General features: G+C 44.4%; 1 protein-coding gene across 5 annotated transcripts in view; it reads right to left on the bottom strand.

Annotated features, from left to right (window-relative positions):
• LSAMP (limbic system associated membrane protein) overlaps positions 1 to 20,897 on the bottom strand; it is a 1,389,250-nt gene that overhangs the window by 68,139 nt on the left and 1,300,214 nt on the right. For 3 of the 5 annotated variants that reach the window (XM_084611602.1, XM_084611601.1, XM_084611604.1), the window contains 3 exons: positions 15,613 to 15,733; positions 14,157 to 14,305; positions 8,082 to 8,117 (listed from right to left, as the gene is read on the bottom strand). In XM_084611602.1, the coding sequence (XP_084467728.1) occupies positions 8,082 to 8,117; positions 14,157 to 14,305; positions 15,613 to 15,733 (306 nt within the window). The remainder of the gene's footprint in view (positions 1 to 8,081; positions 8,118 to 14,156; positions 14,306 to 15,612; positions 15,734 to 20,897) is intronic. The other 2 variants (XM_084611603.1, XM_084611605.1) reach the window with 1 other exon arrangement.

Raw genomic sequence — 20,897 nt, forward strand, 5'->3', positions numbered from 1 at the left:
CGAGCTATGGTGGCTTTCTGCTAGCCTAGCCCAGCCCCCCTGGCTGGAGCAGGTTGTGATGGGGCACAGCCCCTATAGAGCTGTTATAACCTATTACAACTTAGACCAACCCTGAGGCTACTCTGAGTTTCACTGGGTTGGGTGGGGGAAGGGGGCACTGAACTGGCTCTTAGCTGGTGTCAGGTTTGGGGCAGCGTGGAAAGATGGCACACAATCCCTTCTGGTTGCCCTTTTGGTGGTCCTAAGCACCTGAGGATCAAGCCCTAGGTGGTGTGTGCATTGAATAAGCCTACGTGTGTATCTCCATGTGAGCAAGTAGGTGTGTCCACTGTAGGTGCTGGGAAAGTTGGTTTGTGTGTGTGTGTGTGTTTGTGTGTGTCAAGTCCCACAACAGCTACCACAGACAATGCCTGGCTGGGACTGAACAAAGCTGCACTGGCTATGTCACATCCTCTTCGATGCAGGAACCACTTGCACTGATTCTCCCCCTGCTCCCTGCTCCCACTGCCACCCTGACATAGCCATTCCCAGACGTGCGAAGGGCACACTAAGCCCCATTTCCCCTTATTCTCCTTCCAAACACACCCTCCCTCTTTTGTTAGGTCCTTCAATGGGCAAAACACTTCCTGTGTGTGCACCAGGAGGACTCTGCTTTTCCGTGAGTCTGATTTGTTTGCAGAAAGGGGTTTTTTTTCCTGGTTGTTTTTGTTTTCTGAGAGAGCGCTGAGACAGCTGTATTAATCACGCAAGCCCAGCCATGTGTAATGTGCTTTATCAACCACAGAGCAAGCACTGAATGGCAACCAGTTCGCGAATGGGCCCAGCGCAGTGCCTGAGCCTAGAAGATAAACCCGACGCTTCCCAAACTGACTTACCATCCTGGGTTAGTGAATGGAGAGGCTGTTCGCTTGGGACAATAACCAGACGGGAGGCCAATTTGCTAGGCAAATTCCTTAGTGGTTTTCAAAGTGGAAATGGGGAAGGAGGGTGAGGACGTGGGGGGGCAGCTCTATTCAAGGATTAAAAAGAGACGTAATGTCTGTTCTCTCCCCACCCCACTTTAATTTCAGTGCAGCTTTTCACAACAGGTTCCGCTACTTGGAAGGCAACTGAAAAAGGAGCGGGAGAGAGAGAGAGGGAGGGAGCAGGGTCTTTATGTGTATTTGTTATAAACTTGATATAAGATTTATATCCTCACCCCAAAAACTCCCCCCCCCCAAATAAAGAGCTTACGGTAATGGTTTAAGAGACAATATTGTTATTCCCTGAATGGTCACATGGAGGCATCAGGAGGTGGTTTGAAGCCATGCCAAGTGGTGCGTTTCACAGCGGGATCTGTAGTTCTGCCAAGTTCTGGATTGTTTGGATCTGGAGGGGTATGTTCTGCCTGAGTGCTGGTCTAAACTGAACCCATCCACAGTACAGCTCAAACTCTGCTAACAGCGATCACACCTGGCAATTTATTACCCGGATTGATTAGCCTAGGGTGGGGTGGTTTCTAATCCATTTAGTGAAGATGGGGATTTTTCCAATATTCTGACCCAGAACCCCCACTAGAGCATTAAGGCAGGAACACTGTTTTGCAGCTATGCTCTGTGTGCAGCAAACAGTGCTACAACCAGGTTAAGCTGTAGCTGTGGCTAAAAAGGGCGTCAAGTGTGTTTACCACTCTATAGTGAGGGCAAAGGTTGAATTGAAGAGCATTTCCCTCGGCTTTCCAGTCCTAGCTCTCAACCTCCTCCTCCCTCTCACTCAGCTCACTGGACTCTCTGCAGCACTGCAGCTGGAGAGGGTTATGGAAATGTATGCAATCCAGGGCTCATTTTGGAATAAATCAATCAAAATTAAAATTAATGAACAAAAAGTACAGAAACAGAGCAAGCAATAAAACGATTTCTCTCTCTTTTGCGGGGGGGGGGGGAGAGCAGGGGGAGGGAACAGAGGGTTTTTGGGCAGTCTTGGCAAATGTTAGCCCAAGCTAATGTTAGTTGTTATATTAATAATAATACTAAGACTTGGAGTTGCTCTAGCTCCCGATCCAAGGTGCTGTTTCTCGACCTGAATTAATTCTCTCAACTCCCTCTGAGGTCAGCATTATTATCCTCCTTTTACACACGGGGAAAGTGAGGATGAGACAAGACATGCAACTTGCCCAAGGTCACATGAATCATAGATTCACAGGTGTTAAGGCCAGATGGGACCATTCTGATCATCTAGTCTGACCTCCTGCATAATGCTGGCCACAGGACTTCCCCGAATTAATTCCTATTCAGAATAGAATAGATCTTTTAGAACAACTTCCAATCTTCAGTAAACATTGCCAGGGATGCAGAATGCCCTACATCCTTTCGTCAGTTGTTCCAGTGGTTAATTACCCTCATTGTTAAAAACTTGTATCTTATTCCCAGTTTGAATTTGTCTAGCTTCAACTTTCGCAATGATGAGTCTGTCTATGGTAGACCAGGAACAGAATCCAGCTGTCCCAAAGTCCTGGCTTGTGCTTTACGCACCTCTGCTCCTTTCTGCTTCATTGGCCAGATTTTCAAAAGAGCTCAGCATCCCACATGATCATGCCCTTTGGTGCCAAAGGGTATGTCTTCACCACAAGTGACTGGCACGTGGGTCTGAGCACCTGAGCTAGCCTAGCCCAGTTTGAGCATCCATACTGCAAAGCCATACTTAAGCCACAACCATGTTGCTGCACCTTACACTGGTGTTGTACTCACCAAATTGGAACAGAGCTTGTTTGAAAATCTGGCTCAATAATGTCAGCTGGAAGCCTTTTGCTTTCCTGAGCCCTACTTTCTGCTTAGGGTGGCAGGTTTTAAACAAGTGAGCTTCTGCTGAGCTGCAGATAACTGAAACCAACCAGCAATCCAATTATGTGACAGAGGTGCACCCTGGTCATACACAAATATACCATGACATAGTGATGAGCCTAGCCTGAATTGTGGACCCAAACACCCTGTGACCTTTGGGAAAGTTCTGATCCAGAGACGGATCAAAATGCTGCACCTCATGCTTGTCACGTCTTTTAATTATTTCTGTTTCCTGGCTGCTTCGGTGTCAGGAACAGGGATCAAAACAAGCATTTGGGCCTGTTTATGCTACAAGTTCTCAGCCAGGCTAAAGAATTAACATGTTTTAAAAGCAGCGTATGCGATTTGGGATTTCACTGGTCCTTCCTTTGAGCCCTGCTGGGGAAGTGAGTTCAAATCCTAAAGAATGGTTGGGGATGGGGAGGGACCTTGATCATGGTCTAGACTGGTTTCATGATGGGAACCAAATAATGAGCATAAAGATCGAATTCAGACCTGGTGTAAGCAGAATTTGGCCCTAGAAACACTGTGGTGCCTGCCAAGCAATTCTTCTTCTTGGGCATGAACAGCAGGTATGGCAGTGCCTGACCCACTTGCAAGCAACCAAGGACTTACCAAAGGATTTTTTATGCTCTGATTGGGACTGGCTTGATCAAGGGAAAGCAGTTCTGACTGCTCAGCAGGCCAGCCCTGTACCACGTTGGCTCCTCAGAGTTTGTGCTGCTCAAAAGGTCCTATTTCCCCATGATTTTTTTCCTGTAGAGACATCCTGTTTAAAACCAACCAGACCACCCAGTTTTTGCCAAATGCAGAGTCACTCTCCATGAGAAAAGTGTTCACTCACTGGAATTGCTTTGGTGCTAAGGTCCATGTGTTGGAGGGAGTGTGCTGGGAGAGAACAAGTGATCGCATTAACAGGAGAGGTCTCTGTGCTTCCCAGAGGGGAGCCAGTCCCTGGGTAGGAGGGAGAAGCATGGGAGGCCGTTAAAGGGAAAGCTGCTCTTTGGATCTCTTAGGAAGCTCCAACCTCTGATCATTAGACACAAATGAACAGCTCTCTTCTCCCTCCCTTCCTCCCACCCCAATCAAGGCATTAGTAACAATACAAGCTACAAGGACTACAGCTAAAAGGAGACTAGCTACAATCTACAGTCCATCCAGGGTCATTCTCCAATCTGCGTCTGTTTGGTGGAAAGATAGGCCTGCCCCCGACCAGTCACCTCACCACTATCTTTATCCTGTTGATGAGCAATGGAACTGGATTTTGTTTGATGTGGCCCTACTGAGTGGCTTCTGCACTTGATTCCTTCTGGTGTTAAAATACACAGCCCAGGATAGCGCCACTCACTGCCCTGACACTTGGCAAGCTCTGGCAGAGATCCCAGGACAGGCACTGTGAAGGAGGTGGGGCTGATCTGTAATCTAGGTGACCTAGTTGATGGGATAGTTTTTAAAACATTATGGCTCTGTTGGGTTATGGGAATGTTTACTATTTTCATGTGTTGGTTCAGTTTAATAGCAGGACTGTTAGGAAAGTAGCAGGAAGGTAACACATGACTCCAAGATAAGGAACCTCTCAGTAAACAAGGAGGGCTCAGAAGGGACAATGCTTGATCTGTTATCTGGGAAAATGCAACTTATAGGCTCCAGTCAAAGTTACAAGACTGCTTTTGCCACAGCGGGCTGCCAAAAGACCAAAGGAACGCTAAAGAGTTTAAAAGTCCAGGGCGAGGTAGCTGTCCAAGAGCTGCTCACGGAGAACTGACTGAAGCTGAGACAGATGCCGCTGGAGGGCCTGAAGAAGCAAAACGTACCTGGTCCACTACTATAGGGTGGCGGGGTTTAGGAGTAAGACTGTTAAGATTGGTTTGACAAAGCTGTCTGGTCACCTGTATGAATCACACTGGGGCCTGCTAAGTAATCACGGCAGGTACACAGGGTACTACAGACTCATGGGAATCCCCCCCGAAAGAGGTGAATGCACAAGGCCCTGGGCAGGGGCGGGGGAGGTGCAGTTAGAGAGATCAGAAAAGGTGCAGCCAGACCTGTGACTATGGCAGGCAGCACAGAAAAAAACACCCTTAAGGCTTAACAAAGATCCCATCCCACTAGCCTTATCCTTGGAAGGAGAGGGGCCTTCTTGAAAACTTTCTGCCACAAAAGAACTCTGAGCTCTTTTGAAAATCTGGCCTACTGATGATGCAGTGATGCAACAGCCAGACGCTGTGACATCAGAGCATAAATAGAGCAATGTTACAACACGATGATGTGACATTAGCCCAGATGAGATTTCAGGCACTTTGAATGTCTTGCCTCAACAATCAGGATGGCTAGAAATTTTACCAGGGAATTTGGTACTGTAGTGGTGGTCACAGGCCCCATTTTCAACAGCTGAAATAAGGACGAGTTGGGTTTCACTAATGCTCTAGGAAAGTCTTCCCCATCAAATTCAAGTCCCGTGTATTGTTAAATAGCTCCCTTTGAAATCTCTGACCTCTTTTAAACGGCAGCTAGCAGATAATAACAATACTTAGAATGTACACAGCCCTTTCCATCTCAATGCACCTCACTAATTAATTCACTAATTAATTAATCGTCAGAAACCCCAGGAGGTAGGAAAGTGTCATCTATATTTTATAGATAGGGAAACTGGGGTACAAAGAGGGGACGTGACGTGCCTTAGGTCACAGAGGAGGCTGATGGCAAAGAGAATGGAACCCAAAAACCCATATAGTGATGGAGTCCGCGTCATGCAAGGAAACTTTTTTGCCTGGTGTTTCTTTAAAGGTGAACTGCAAAGGACAAGTGAAGATTGAGATAAGCACCAATGCCTGTGCTGGATGCCCACATTAAAGAAGCAGCTGGGAACTTTCAGCAAAAGAAATGAGGTGCAGAGTATTAAAATTATATTTTCCTTCTGTGAAATCCTCTCAGCACTTCCTGGTTCACTGAAGATATCGCAGAATACAACAAATTCCTAAAGACTCACTGGAACTGTGATGTCACAGTGTGACGTCCACCGAGACATTATTACTAAAACAAGAAGCAGCAAGAAAATATCAAAGGCAGCGGGGAAGAATTTTCATAGGTTGATTAAAACTGTGCTGGATGGCGCAGGCACTGTGGCTAGGACTTAGAAGGGGCGTTTGGCATAGAAATCTGGGCTTAGCTCAGCTGGAATTTTTAGCATTTGCCTTAATGGGCCACTAATGCACAACAGGAGACAATGCAGTTGGGAGAAAAAAATAGCAAAACCTTTGTCTGCCTGTGGAATTAAAAAAAGGACAAAAATGTCTTCTCAATTTGTAGAAAAATATTTGCTAGTAAAAACCCCACATCTTAAAAAATTAAAAGAACCAAAAACTTAAACCCTGAACAGCCATTGTGACTTTAATTTCATATCTGAGCCCATGTTTCATTTACAGTGTGTTTGATAATTGCATTTAATTGGATTTATTTTTCCATGCTAGATTCCCAACGGCCTGCTTTACTCCTTTTCCCAGCTTCTTGAATGTTATTTGCGAATCACTCCCTGGGATTTAATTTTAATGTTGGCTTGATTTCAATTTTTCTTTTTTTCGGGTACTTTTCGTTAATTGTATTTGCAGATTTGCCTTTAAACATAATAAGTGTAGCCCTATCCTGGCCCTGAAGAAGTTGTCTGCAGCAGAGCTTGATTTGAAATTGCGGGGTGGTTAAGTGAAGCTGGTGTAAAACTTCCACCATCCATTGCTCACTTCCTCTAAGGCTTCCCAGTGTTTGCTGTGCCCGGCCAATGGGGGCTGTGGGAAGCGGCGCGGGCCGAGGGACGTACTGGCCACCACTTCCCATAGCCCCCATTGGCCGGCACAGCGAACCGCAGCCAGTGGGAGCCTTGATCGGCCAAACCTGTGGATGTGGCAGGTAAACAAACTGGCCCGGGCCACCAGGGGCTTTCCCTGAACAAGCTGAGTCCCAAGTTTGGGAAACACTGCTCTAAGGAAATGCTGGTGTTCCGCTTGGCACACTGAATTGCTTTCCAAAAGAAAATGGACTCCTAATAATCCTTTGCATTTGACCTCAAAGTGCTCCAGCAACATTAACTAGTTAGTCCTCACGCCAGCCCTGAGAATTAAGTAAGTATCAATATCTCCATCATGGAGCTGGGGAAACTGAGGTATGGTGGGGCATAGGCAGTGCTTAATTTGTAATGAAAGAGGTGCCAGGGCTCAAGCAATTTTTTTACATTCATAACTGATGCAGCAGGCCCAGAGGTGCTGGGGCTATGAACTGCCAAGCCTAGAGGTGCCAGGGCTCAGCCCTGCCAAGTCCTGGCACAAATTAAGCACTGGAGGCCAGAGTTTTCAAAGTGACTAGTGATTTTGGGTGCCTTCATTTTTGGGTGCCCAACTTGAAACACCTTGTAAGGGCCTGATTTCAGAAAGGACTGAGCACCCATCCTCTGAAAATCAGGCCCCTCTCAATTGGAACATCTAATAATGGAGACATGGCCATACTGATTTGACCAAAACGAGTGTGTGGCAGATCTGGGAATAATATCCGGGTCTCCTGATTCCCTGCCTTGTGTTCACACTCATTCCTTGTGAACTGGGTCAAATCAGAGGTGCCTCATGTCTGCTTTAATGTCTACACTATGCTTCTTTTCACAGTTAGTGCCCCAACTGTCCTGCCATGTGAACAGCAAAGACATTTTCACTGGGAGTGATGAATCACAAAAAGTGAGGTGGTTCATTAGGATCAGCACTCAAAAGTTTGGATGCTTTTCTGGACATTCCATACCCTGAGATGGAAATCTGAGAGTAGTAGTTTTATGTTTTTTCCCCTCTTACAGGATTTCAGAATCCTTCTGCTTCTGGTCAGACTGGGAGGACCAAGAAATGAGCCTCTTTTTGAGTTACTGTGGCACATATGCTTCTGGTTGGAAAATATACAATAATTAGAAATGGGCCTGAGGACAAACTGAACACTGGGAACATTTGGATCTGGATCCAAACACAACAGCTCAGGCTAGTCTCTACAAAAAGTGGGAAGAAAAGAAGTTAAGCAAAGTCACTTGAACCTCAGGTTTGGATTCAATCTGAGATTTTGGCAACATTTTTTTGGGGGGAGAGAGGGGGAAGGGGGCAACTGGGATGCAAAGCAAAAGGGGACATCCTTATTTTCCTGTCATTCTGCTCTGCCCACCCTTGGCTTTTAGTATTTGTTGAGATGATGGAGAATGACCCGGCTAGAGAGGTACTTTGACATAAAGCATATACTGACCTGGAAAAGGGTTGGGGAGTGTGGGTAAAACTCGCTCTAAGGGGGGAAAAACAACAATAAGCAACATGCAGGAGAAAAGGAGATGCCACTTTCCACACCCAGCAAGCAGCAGTTACAAACCTGACAGCTCCCCCATCCTGCAATTGGACTGACTAAGAAGGTTTCACATACAGAGTATTATGCTACCAACACATCACAGTACATGTTTCCATGGATTCAGATTGGGAGTTGAGGAGAAACCAACTCAATGGCACACAGAACTGAACAATCAAGGTCTATACAGCAGGAGGAATAAAAGAGCTGCCATGACTCTATTTGTAGTGGAAGGGTCACATGGCCTCTTCCTGTTTCCAAATGCCACTGAGTCATCAGACCATGGGCCACCTTTGTGGCATCTCCTGCTTGGACCTAGCCTTTGGCAGAGAAGTGAATTATGCAGGTAGGCTTGCCAGGTCATCTACATGGATTTATTGCCTCCACAGAACCTATCTTAATGGACACACCCACAGGGATCTGAGCGCATGATCATTCACCATGCTGCAACCTAATTGGTGACACATTTCTTAAGTGCCCTCATCTCCCCATGGCGCAATATTTGGGGAAAAGTTTTCACAGTCCCATCAACATCTCCTCGTTTATACAGCCTACTGGGCTGGGGGATTTGGTTATAGATTTTGAAGATTCATCTTTGGTACATTGTTACATCATGATACTGCTGCTGCTGCTGGCACCATACTTTGCATTTCGATAGCACTTTCCCTTCCAGGATCTCAAAGCACTTAAGACAGACGTTAAAGAATTAAGACTCACATACCCATTCTGAGGTGGCAGATTATCCCCACTTTACAGATTGTGCCCAGATGCATTGAGAGGGTCACTGGTTTATCTATGGTCACACAGGCATAGCCAGGAACAGACCTGGACCCATGCCGGACACATGTTCAGACCAGTAGACCATTCTCCTTCCATTATACGAAGTGGAATTTGTCCCAGCCAATTCAGATTGCTCGATGGTATGTGTCACCCAAATGGTGAATATGGGGACTGAACCAGCTAGAGGAGTTCCCAGTCTCTCCTGATGCCAGGCTTGTGGCTGCAGGCATATGAATGTGTGAATATACCGTAGATCCTGATAGAGCAGAGAAGCAGCGACTCTGCTCAATGAACTAATAGACACTGTCTCTGTTTGACTGAACCTGTGGGAGCTGCACTAAGATCATCGCTGATGGAATTGTATTTGGCAGGTTATATAGGTAGTCAACCATTATTCACTTCTAAGCTGAACTTCAGCTATTGAGAGACACGTGCTCTTTCTAACACACCCGTGCTCATATAAACTGGACTCTGAATAGCTGAAGGTTCTCCAAGCCAATCAGGATGTAGCAGGTCAATTACGTCCTGGTGAAAATGACAGATCTCCTGCATTAACAGGCCCAGCAGAAGTGTCTGAATCCACAGCAGGAATTGGGGAGATTGTCTCTTGTTTGGAAAATACACAGGTAGGCTGGGTCTCTGTTATGTAGCAACAGGGGATTCTTGTTCTGTGAAAACAGGCTATTGTGCTGACATGATTTCCGTATTATTTAGTTAGTTAAATCATAACTCAGACCTGTTTCCTTCCTGTCCTGTAGATGGCGAGAGGCTGCATATTGCAAGCAGTTAGAATGCAATAGCCTCATTCTCACACTATTTTCTATTAAATGACTAGACCTCCATTCCCCTTGCCTGCTGAGCAACAGCCTTTCTACTCCACCAAAGGTGTAATAGCTGCTTCTCAGCCCCACCCCACCCCATCACCACCATAAGAATTCTACCTCAGCTCATTATTCTCCCTGTTATTGCAGCTCCAGAGACAATGCAGCGTTTTCTGGGAGGTTGTTGGGTGAAGTGCATGGTATGAACTGCACTATTCAGTCACAAGGACACGTCCCAAACTCCATCTGCTAGAAGAGCGCAACTGATTATCCAAAACTAATGTGTGCATGAAATAAGGTGTGGGCTAGCAGGTGAGGTAAGATATGCACGTCTGTGTGTATGTGTGTGTGAATGTGTGTGACTGTGTGTGTGTGAACCTGTGTATGTTCATGCATAAAACCTGCACTCTCACTGGGGCACTGATAGATAATGACAGTTTGGAAACATGCTCTGATTCTTCTAAGAAACGTGCTCATTGTTGGAAATCTGTTTGTCTGATTAACATGATAACCTATACCTGAAATCTCTTGGGGATTCTGTGGTGGGGACCTGCCTTCTGCTGCTTCTAATTGAAACAGGACTTGCCAGCTGCCCCTCCTTCTCCAGAGCTACTCATTCAAGGGTGCAAACTGGAGAGGGGACAGGACCACTGGGGTGACTGTCCCACTGTAAATCAGACCATACAACCAGCAGGAGCGCAAGGTGCTGCCGGTGCCTGTGGATTCCTGCTTTATCCCCATCAGTGGGCTAGACCCCAAGAAGGTGCAGATTATGATTTGCACCAGTTGAGGGTCTAGTCCAGGGTCTGAGGGGACAACTTCCATTTTGTTTCCATAATGCCTTGGAATGTCTTTGAAAGAATATTGTGCGTGCATATGTGTGTGTGCAAACCTGTGTGTGTGAGTGTGCTTGTTTACATTGGGTGGGTATACTTGTATGTTTATGTGTGTCTACACACCTTTATATGTGTTCAGATGTGGCTACATATCTTGTGTATGTATGCCTGTGCGTGTGTGTAGCATGGACTCAGCTATAATTATGGTCTTGCTCAGACACTTCCCAAAAGCACTCTGTTAATTCAGGAGAATGAAAGGAAAACAAAATCTTTCCTTCACACTGTATATAGGAAAAATGTTCCTAACACTTTTGACACTGATTCTCCATCACCATATTCTGTGATGATACCACTTGTACTTCTCTGATCATTTTCACAAAAATCCTTTCTATCCCAGACACACAGGGAACAGGATGTGTTTTGTTCTTTTCTTGGAGTTCATCACACTCTTTGCTGTAAACAGTCTCCTTTTGCTCCCCCTTGGCTCTGTTTCATTTCTTGGGATAAATCCTTCTGTCTCTGTAAGACTCCAGGAGTAAGGTGCATAAATCTCTCTGTCTATAGCAGACAATGATGCTTCCAGGTCCCTTGCACCACGTCACTCTCTGTCTATTAATCTTTCTCCTTTTTTTAACGTAGCGTCTCTCATTACAGTATCTACGTCTAAGGAACTCAGCTTTCTCTGACTTTTTTATGGTACCCGGTATTTCCTCGAACATCCCTCTCACGAGGCTGTATTGTCAAATAATTTTGTGCGTCCCTTTTACCCACTCAGCCATAGGCAAAGTTACATGTATCTTACCACTACCCTACTGCGCTATTTTTGTCTCACCAGCTGTCATTTTTCAACCACTACGGAACCTTCAGGCACCAACATTCTATCTGCCTCTCAAAAGGGACGTTGTTCTAGAGTGAGTTTTTTCTCTGTTAAAAATATATAAAATCTTTTTCTGCTATTTCAATCAATCTGATTCCAGAGAAGAAAATCACTCAAAAGCTGTACCTTGAAAACCTTACACTTGTTCGTGCTTGGGCATGGGGCTGAGAGTGTTCAGTGGCTGCTATTCCAGTTGCTCTGTAAATGATTTTTTTTAAAAAGTGGGCTTGTGTTCTTTGCTTCCTTATGATGCGTGCTTAATTATTAATTATTATTACTTTTTACTTTCCCAGCCCTCTTAACTTTAGAAATATCAAGAATGGCAATTCTGGTCTCCTCTTGCTTTGATTCTCATCACTCCCACATTAACTGAAAGCAGGGGAGAGGTTTGTAAAAGTGTTAACAAATAATTTTCACCAAGACTCCTTCTATTAGTCACTGAAGTTATATAGGTGTTTACTAAACAAACACACAAACAACAACAAACAGCTACAAGGAGTCTAACAAAAATCTCTTCCTCTCTCAGTTACTCAACTTTCACTCTCGGCTCTCGTATTGTCTTCATTTCACAATTTCTCCAGTCCTAGCCTACACAGGACCTGAATTTCTAATGTAAAAAAACCAGCAAAATAAAACAGTAAGCAAACCTCAAGAAGTTTTAAACAATGCAGGCCCTCTTTATAAATCATAAAAAAAAAGCAAAAGATGGTGCAAGCTCAATGTATATCCTCTCTGCAGGTTATCTTTAATGGTTTCCCTGATATGGTAGATGAATTCACAAACAAGCTTATTCAGGGAATGTAGCTATCTGCTTGGGCTCTGAGAACCTGGACTTCTGGGATCTATTCCCAGCTCTGCCTGTGACTATGTGACCTTTGATAAGCTCTTTGTCCCTCAGTTTTCCCTCAGATGCTAAATACTGCTCATCTATCTCCCAGCAGCTTGTGAGGTTAAAATATTCACTGTCTGTTAATGCTTTGAGATCCTCAGAAGCAAGATGTGATAAGCATGCAAAGTGTTTCTATTTTTCTATATGAGTTCTGATCTTAGATTTTGTTTCAATTAAGCATTACAGTTCATCTGCAGAAGGGCAGCCATGAGAGAGGGAAATTTATTTTGTCAAATTTAGAATGTAGCCGCAAATCATGGGTTCTACTTTTGGCATTTTTAGTAGTAATAGTACTGAGAACAAAACTTGTAGCATTTGAGGTTCATGTTCCAGGCTACAGCCCTGAGACTTTTATTTGAATTTCCTGATGGTCCCCCAAGAGTAGGGCAAAAAAGACTTTCAGAGTAGAAACTTACCTTGTTTGTGTGCCACAAGTTTCCATTTAGTCAAAGACATGTTAATCTCTTATTACTATTGGAACCAGTGGCTTACAGGAAGTGTTCCATGGAATGCACCTTATTTTGCAAAACTTAAAATTAAAAGATAAAAAATCCAGAGGTCTGGTGAGTGCAAACATGCCAGCGGGTTCTCCCATCCCTGCTACATCGATTTTTTTTCATTTAAAAAACTATTTCCCTTATCTTTTGATAAGTCTGGCTCCAGAAAGCATAAACAAACCTATCACTCAAAGTGAGGCTCCCTTATAGACTTTACCTCCCAACCTGCCTAGAGAGGTCACAGCTCTATATACTCTAATACAATCCTGTATTTTCAGAGAAAGGATGGGCTCATTTATTTCCAAGTCTGTGGCTCTCACTGGATCATTCTGTTACATCCTATTTGTTGTGATAACAATATATGTGTGAAGATGGGCTCAAGGTGCAGTATTTGTATCAAGAACTAGATTTCAAATACTCCAAAGTTTGGATGGGATCCAGAGTTGAATTCAGATCCAGGCTTGATCTATTATAGACCAGGTGGGGACCAGCTGTAAAGTTTGGATTCTATAAGCCCTCAGGGGCTTGTGGGGTTTGGGGGTTTGGGTCTGAGCCTCTCTTCAGTTCTGGGACCCAAGCTTGTGACTGTTGAGGTCTATGGCAATACCTTCATTGACTTCAAAGACAACAGGATCAAAACCTGGAAGTTTGATTACATATTTACTTTAACTGGCTCTATATTTCCCTATATTCTAATCACCCCACTATCAGTGGGGGGCCTTCATTTCCCCACCCATGGTTCTTACAAAATGTAGCACGTCTCTTTAAATAATCCTGGTTTCTGTTTCTCATATAGTCACTCTTAGCTATCTTGCATCACTTCCTTCTATTTTCAGACCCATTTCTCTTTTCTCTGGCTCTCCCCTTCCCAGGCTCACTAGCTACTTCTTTCCATCTCTTTCAATGTTTGACATTTTTCAGCCTCCATGGAACTTTCAGGCCCCAATATTCCATCACTCTCTTAAAGGGGCTGTCACTCTGTTCCCTGCTTAAAATATATATTCTTGTTTTACCAGACTGCAGCGAAGAAAGTTACTCAAAGGACCAAGGGGCTTGAATATAACCCTTTACTCACATGTGCTTGTGTTCAGCTGTGACTACAAACATGTAAGTATCCATTACCTAATGGCTGCTTGGATTGCTGTTGGAGTTTGGCAGGCTAATGTTTTCCAAGTACCTGAATTTAGAACCCCTCTTCTAAAGCACACTTACTGTAGTGTAAAGGTACAGGCTGACCTTTGTAAGAGCCGCCTCGAGTCCCCCACCCCACTTCCATACTTACTGTAAAGGTATAGGCTGGCATTTGTGACTCCCAGCTTGTTGGCAGCCACACAGGTGTAGTTGCCATAGTGTTCTTCAGTGACATTGGCCACCATCAGGAGGGACTGGCTCCCCATGCTCTTGATCTCCAGGCCATTGGCACTGTTTATCCTGAGAAGCAAAGAGAAGAGATGTGCAATGCACTAACAACAAGTAGCTCAGTTCCCATCAGATGGAAGGAGTGATGGCAAGAGCAGGGGAGAAAGAAAGGAGAAAGACAAATTGTAGATAGATAGGTAGGTAGGTAGGTAGATACGGGTGGTGAAAGGCAGCAAGATAAGAGAGAGGGGAAAGAAGAAATGGGTTGGAGGAGTGGACGGTGAGAGCATGAAAGAAAGAATGAAAGTAGTGGAGGAAGGGAGAGGGGGAAATTGACAGAAAGAAAAGAGAGGACGATTAAAACGATGGTGAAGGTAGAATGACAGCAGTGGAGAAGGAAAGGAGGGGAAAAAGGATGAGTGAAAAGAAGAGATGCTATACCGAGCTGACATCCTTGGATGCAATCACTGCATATATTATTTGCTTTCCTGTGATAAAGGGGAGGGGCGCCACCAATGATCAAAGCCAATTTCAGGTAGGAGTTTATTGGACTGAGATAAAAGATTTTTTTAGAACGTTAGCTGGCCTGTTCTAATGAACATGTTCTAAAATGCCAGTGTAGACAAGGCAAGCTGTACTTCAGCATCTGCTAAGTGGTTGAGTTGAAACCCAGCATAGTAAAACTCCCTTTTTAACAAGTGCTCAGGTGTAAAGGGTGAGCCCAAGGCAGAGGGAATATTTACGTGTCATTCACCTGGCTGTTATTTATTTTCCCTTTCCCATGCCAACAGACAGCTGCCGTGGCTCAGGGCCAGGAAAGCTGGATCCAACCAATGGACCAAATTCGGTGATGAATCCTGGTCACATGCCACCAGAGGCACGTTGCACATGCGCTATGGAGGAGGTCATACTGGTGCAGAGAACGTTACATATAAACAACCTCTTCCCTCAGAGTTCAGGGAACCAAGGCCTAATGACCTTTGTTGGAATTTGGCCACAGCACCAGGACTAATACCATCTACTCTTGAGCAAAGGTCATGAGATCTTTAATGCACATAGATGGTCAGTAGATGATCAGAAAGATGGCACCAGTGGTGCCTTAATCCCACACCAGCATGCTGGTGCAGCATTGATGCAAAGGCAAAAGCATCATCTACTGAATCACCCACAGCACTTATTTCAGCATTTACAAGCAGGGTTTTACTCACGTCCTGACCAGGCCTGCCCTGCTTACCTTGTCTGAAGGAATGAGATAAGAGATGATTTTAAGCTTATATAGCTTGTGGAGGATTTTTTGTGTGGCATTAAGGGGCTTAGTGGGGAATCTACTAAGCATTTGAAGGTGGTAGAATAAGGAAGAAGATAGACAATATGTTTACCTGGTGTCATCTCTGTACCACTCAAAATCAGGCGTGGGCACTGCTGATGCCTCACACTTGAGTAAGGCTTGCCGTCCCGTGGCAGCTTCATTGCTCTTAGATTCGGTGATAGTGGGAGGGTCTGCAGAAAAGAAACACATGTTTGTTTCCCAATCTTTCAGGGGCAGAGAAGCAATGAATTTATTTTGGGGTTGGCTGGGCAAACAGAGGCCTTTTGGTGGGTGGAGACCCGCTGATACCAGTTACGTCAAAACAGATGCACAATCTTTTTGCTGACATTTTCATTCAGGGATTTAAGGATATTATAATATGTCTGGTAATGCAATACATATTAATAAGTATTTGCAAATGGGAACTTGCTATGAAGGGCTGTGGGGTTCACTTAAATAATTTAACTGGTGGGAAAAAGGACCCTACAAGGGAGATTTTTTAAAAATATCCTGCTTGGATTTTTCTGCTCCAGCAGTATATCTCTCTGCCATGTGCAGTGAGACAAACCATTTCCACTCCATTGGACCCAGCGCTTGAGATGAGTCATGAAATGAACAAATATTTTTCTATGGCCCTGAAAGCTGTACTGCTAGGCTAGCTGAGGCTCTAAATGTTCCATACTCCTGTTCTCTGCCGAAGAGCCAAATCCCTCCCTTTCAGCATTCTTCATATTAGCCATGCTCTATGGCTCTTTAAGAAAAACATTCCAGGCAGGTTGACAGCCCATTCCTTTGGCTCTAATCTTGATTTGCCATGTTTCCAACTAAGGAATAACGAGCCAACCAGTCCTGATCATTGAACAAAGAGCAGGCCCCTCACTAAGACATACTCATGAGAAAAGATGCGGGGACCTAAGTGTGTCCTGAATAGGTCCCTATATTATTCTTATATTATACTTCACAAGCAATTGCCCTGTATTTGTTAAATGCATTGGGAGGGGAATCACATGACTGGATTCTGTTCTGGGGTCTGCTCCCAGCTATTTCCTTCCCTATGCCTCAGTTTCAATATCTGTAAAATGGAGATAATTATAATGACCCACCTCAGAGGGGGTATCATTATGTGAGGCATAATTCATTAATATTTGTGAAGTGCTTTGAGATCCGCAGATGAAAGGGGTTAGTGAAGGGCAACATAAAGGATTACTGTACTTCATTGAACAAGTGTCCACCTGTAAAAGCACTTAGGTGTTGCACAAAAAATAACGTAATGGCTCAGCGGCTAACAGCCAGCACCAAAACTCTCCTATACCATTATTGGCACATCCTGGGGACAATGGGCAAAAAGAAAAGACGAGCAGTGAATTTAGAAAACAGCCACAAGCGAGGTATAATAGGGCACCATTACAGTGAGTTCTGTAATGTACTGGCTTCCTGGGTATCCAGGAGTGAGCAATGCTGTCCTCTGGTGGCTGGGTCCACAAAGAGGCTGCAGTATCTACTGCTAGTACCAGCCCTCTTTTAGCTTCCATGAAAGAGGGCAGTGCTTTTGGAGTTGAGGGACAAGGATGCTAATCCTGGCTCCCTAGGTGTGTGTGTAATTTATAGACTAAATTATGGCTATCTGTGCTCCACAGCACATGGATTTGTCACAGTTCTCCAGCCAGTCCTATGGCTAAGAAAGCCTTGCTTCCTCCAGCCTGATGCAGATTGAACTTTGGGACGGAAAGTACAGATAACGCAGCAGATCTCAGTTGCTCTCCTGGAACCCGGGACAGAAGGCCACCCTGCCAGTACTTCAGACTTAGATCATTAGGTATTATTACTGCAAATAGCACTTGCCTAAAATAGCAACTTTCCAAGAAATATAACCCCCAAGGATCAAATTCTCATCAGCCTGCACTGCAGCTCTCTCCCCAGGATTGGAGGCAGCTCCTAAATATTGCACTCATCCTATGCAACTCACACTACTATCAATAGCAAGTCTTTCTGTCTTCTAAGAAGTCCAGCACTGTTGTGTTTGAGCATGATATTGTGTGTGCAGAATAAATAGTGGACCCATAGTGTGGATTGGGGAAGAGAATTTTGTCCTGAATCATATTGACTAGGAATTGCCAATTGGTTCAGGTAAATGATGGGCCTGAGTGGCAAAAGTAGGATCCATATCTAACCTTCCCGTAAGTTTGAGGGTGTTTGCACCCTGGGTTTTGGTTTGGCCCCTTTATACAGGTGGGGCCAGCTGAGCCAGATCCAGATTCAAAGTTTGGAGGCAGTCAGATCCAGGGATTTTGATTCAGGCCCATCCCTAAATAAAATAAGAACTGACCTGACACATCAACCAAAATGGGAGATAAACAAGAGCATGTTTTGAGGTTCAAAGAATGTTTTTCCTTTTGGTTATGGTTTGAATTGCCCTTGCTCCCCGCACTTTCAGGCTCTGTAGGGCACAGCAGAGTCAGCATCCTGTGAGGAGGATTCTTCCCATGGCATTTCCAGCCGCAGATGAAATGGAAATCTCTACAAGAAAAATCTCTTCTTGGGAGGTTTCTGGCCTGACCTGAAGACCCAAGACTTGTGGATAAGCATCTATGCTTTTGGATAATTATTCAAATAACTCCTGGGGGCTTTTGGAGGTTTGGCCATCACTTAAGAGCAGGCTCTTGTAAGAGTCCTCTCTCTAAAACTGACAGCTCTCTTGATGTTGTGGGGGCTGGTTGTGCTTATGATAATGTTATGAAGCCTGTGAAGAATCTGCAACCCCTGATCTCTCACACAAGAGAAGCGTAAATGTTTTCTGCACACATGGAGAGCGAGTCTTTAGGTAGTAATCTCATTATGATTGATGCTATTTAATAGAAAAGGGCACTTCATTTTAGAAACCAGAGGTGGGGATGGCAAGCCAGGACAATAAGAGAAGATAAGACACATAATGTCACACGCAGATATGGGCATAATGTTGCATGTAGATATGGGCACTCAGAGAAAATGATTATAAAATATCACATATACTTATGGTATATGTGATATATATGCCTTCCCAATGCATATATATGCATTGTTCTGTTTATACAGTGCTAATCACAAAGGGCCCTTAGTCCATGACTGCGGCTCCAAGGTACTACTATAATAATAATAATAATAATAATAATAATAACAACAACAACAACAACAACAACAACAAGAGAATGATGTGTGGGGGTGCTTTGTTTGGCCTGGTCTACACTACAAAGTTAGGCTGAGGTAAACTGCCTTGCATCAACCTAGCTGTGCATGTTTCTACATTCAAATTTGTCTCCCGCCAAGGTAGGCGCCTCGTTACGGTGATGCAGTGACACCACCTGTCCATAAGGTGCTGAGCCATTGTTGACCTACTGTGGTCAACACAATGCTACTGTCGACACTGCATGACCTATGTGGACTGTACCAGTCATCCAGCAACTGTCCCACAATGCCCGACACTGACTGCTCTGGTCTCAGTTGTGAACTCCATGGGTCACAGAGACTGGGAGAAACCCCTCCCTCTAAAAACCCTGTGCATTTTTGAAATGCCCTTTCCTTATTGCCCAGCATAGTGAGCACACCGAACAGCTTTCCCTTGTTGTGTGCAACCACCCAACCGACCACCTTGATTTTCAGCAAGTCTTGGAGCACTGGAGAAGTTCCAGAAGCCTGTCTGAAAGCTAATGTTATGCAGTTTTTAAAAAGGTAAACTGGATGACCTGAGTAATTAAAGGCTTCTCAGCCTCACATTGATTCCGGGCAAGATAATGGAGCGATTGATATGGGACTCGATTAATAAAGAACTTAAAGGAGGGCAATGTAATTAATGCAAATCAACATGGGTTTATGGAAAATAAATCCTGTCAAACTAACTTGATTTTTTTTTTTGGCTGAGATTACAAGTTTGGTTGATAAAGGTAAGTGTTAATATAATATACATAGACTTCAGTAACGCATTTCACTTTCTATCACACAACATTTTGATTACAAAATTAGAATATAACATTAACATGGCACACATTAAATTGATTAAAAACTGGCTAACTGATAGGTCTCAAAATGTAACAGTAAATAGGGAATGGGTCTGTTTTGAGTGGGGTCCTGCGGGGATAAGTTCTTAGCCCAAGACTATTTAACATTTTTATCAAAGACCTGGAAAGAAACAAAATCATCACCAATAAAGTTTGCAGTTGACACAAAAATTTGGGAAATGCTAAATAACAAAGAGAACATGTTACTGATTCAGAGTGATCTGGATTGCATGCAAATGTATGCTTGCAATATGTGCTTTAATATGGCTAAATGTAAATGTATATATCTAGGAACAAAGAATGTAGGTCATCCATATAGGATGGGGGACTCTGTCTTGGGAGGCCATGAGTCTGAAAAAGTTTGGGGGTTGTGGTCAATAATCAGCTGAATAAGAGCTCCCAGTATGATGCCGTGACCACAAGAGCTTATGCAATCCTTGGATGCATAAACAGGGGAGTCTTGAGTAGGAACAGAGGTTATTTTACCACTGCATTTGGCATTGGAGCAGTTTATTTATATACACAGGGATGTCCCTTGAATCCTCCCGAGAGGTCTTGATGAAACTTCCATGGAAGTACTCCACAATCCTCTCCCGAAGTTTTCTGGGGATGGCAGCCTTATTTTTTCCTCCATGTTAGGATACTTCCCCATGCCAGTCCACGATGACTTTGGCAGGCAGCATTGCAGTAAACAGGCTAGTGACACATGGGCTCGGGTGGCATGAGGATGCTAGCAGCAGCTCTGTGTGCTCTCTGTGCCTTCGTTACCCACAAGAATAACATATGAGCTAAAATCACCACTGCCTGTGGAAAATAGGGTGAGTGCTCCGTGGCACTGCCCTGCACTCAGACTCATGGAAATAGGGGTCAAAATTGTATTGTTTCATGCAAACAAACCATTCCCTCCTCATTCCACCATGCCATGGGCCATACTCACCATGGCTGGGGCTGAAGAGTAGTGCTTTAAGACTGAAGTATCAATAAACATGTTTTGTTTAAAACTTTAGGGGAGCCAGGGAAGGGAGTTCTGAAACTTAACTTTCATTTTCCGATGTGACTATACTGACAATGGCACCTCTATGTATTTTATCTGAAGTTGTTGCCAATGCAGCCTTGAGCAGTCCCCCCCAACCTCCATGCCCACGGAATGCCAGACCATGATAAGGTGGAGAGAAAAGAGGACTTGGGATGACAGCTTCAGGGAGATCCTTCAAGCCAGTGCTACATCAGACAGAGGGCCTGGAGGATGAATATTGCAGACAGTATGGAGAGGGAAAGAGTGGACAGGAGAAAGACCCAGGAATCGGAGAGGGAGATGCACCAG

This window comes from Lepidochelys olivacea (assembly GCF_965140295.1).
Source record: "Lepidochelys olivacea isolate rLepOli2 genome assembly, chromosome: 1".
Taxonomy (NCBI): domain Eukaryota; kingdom Metazoa; phylum Chordata; order Testudines; family Cheloniidae; genus Lepidochelys; species Lepidochelys olivacea.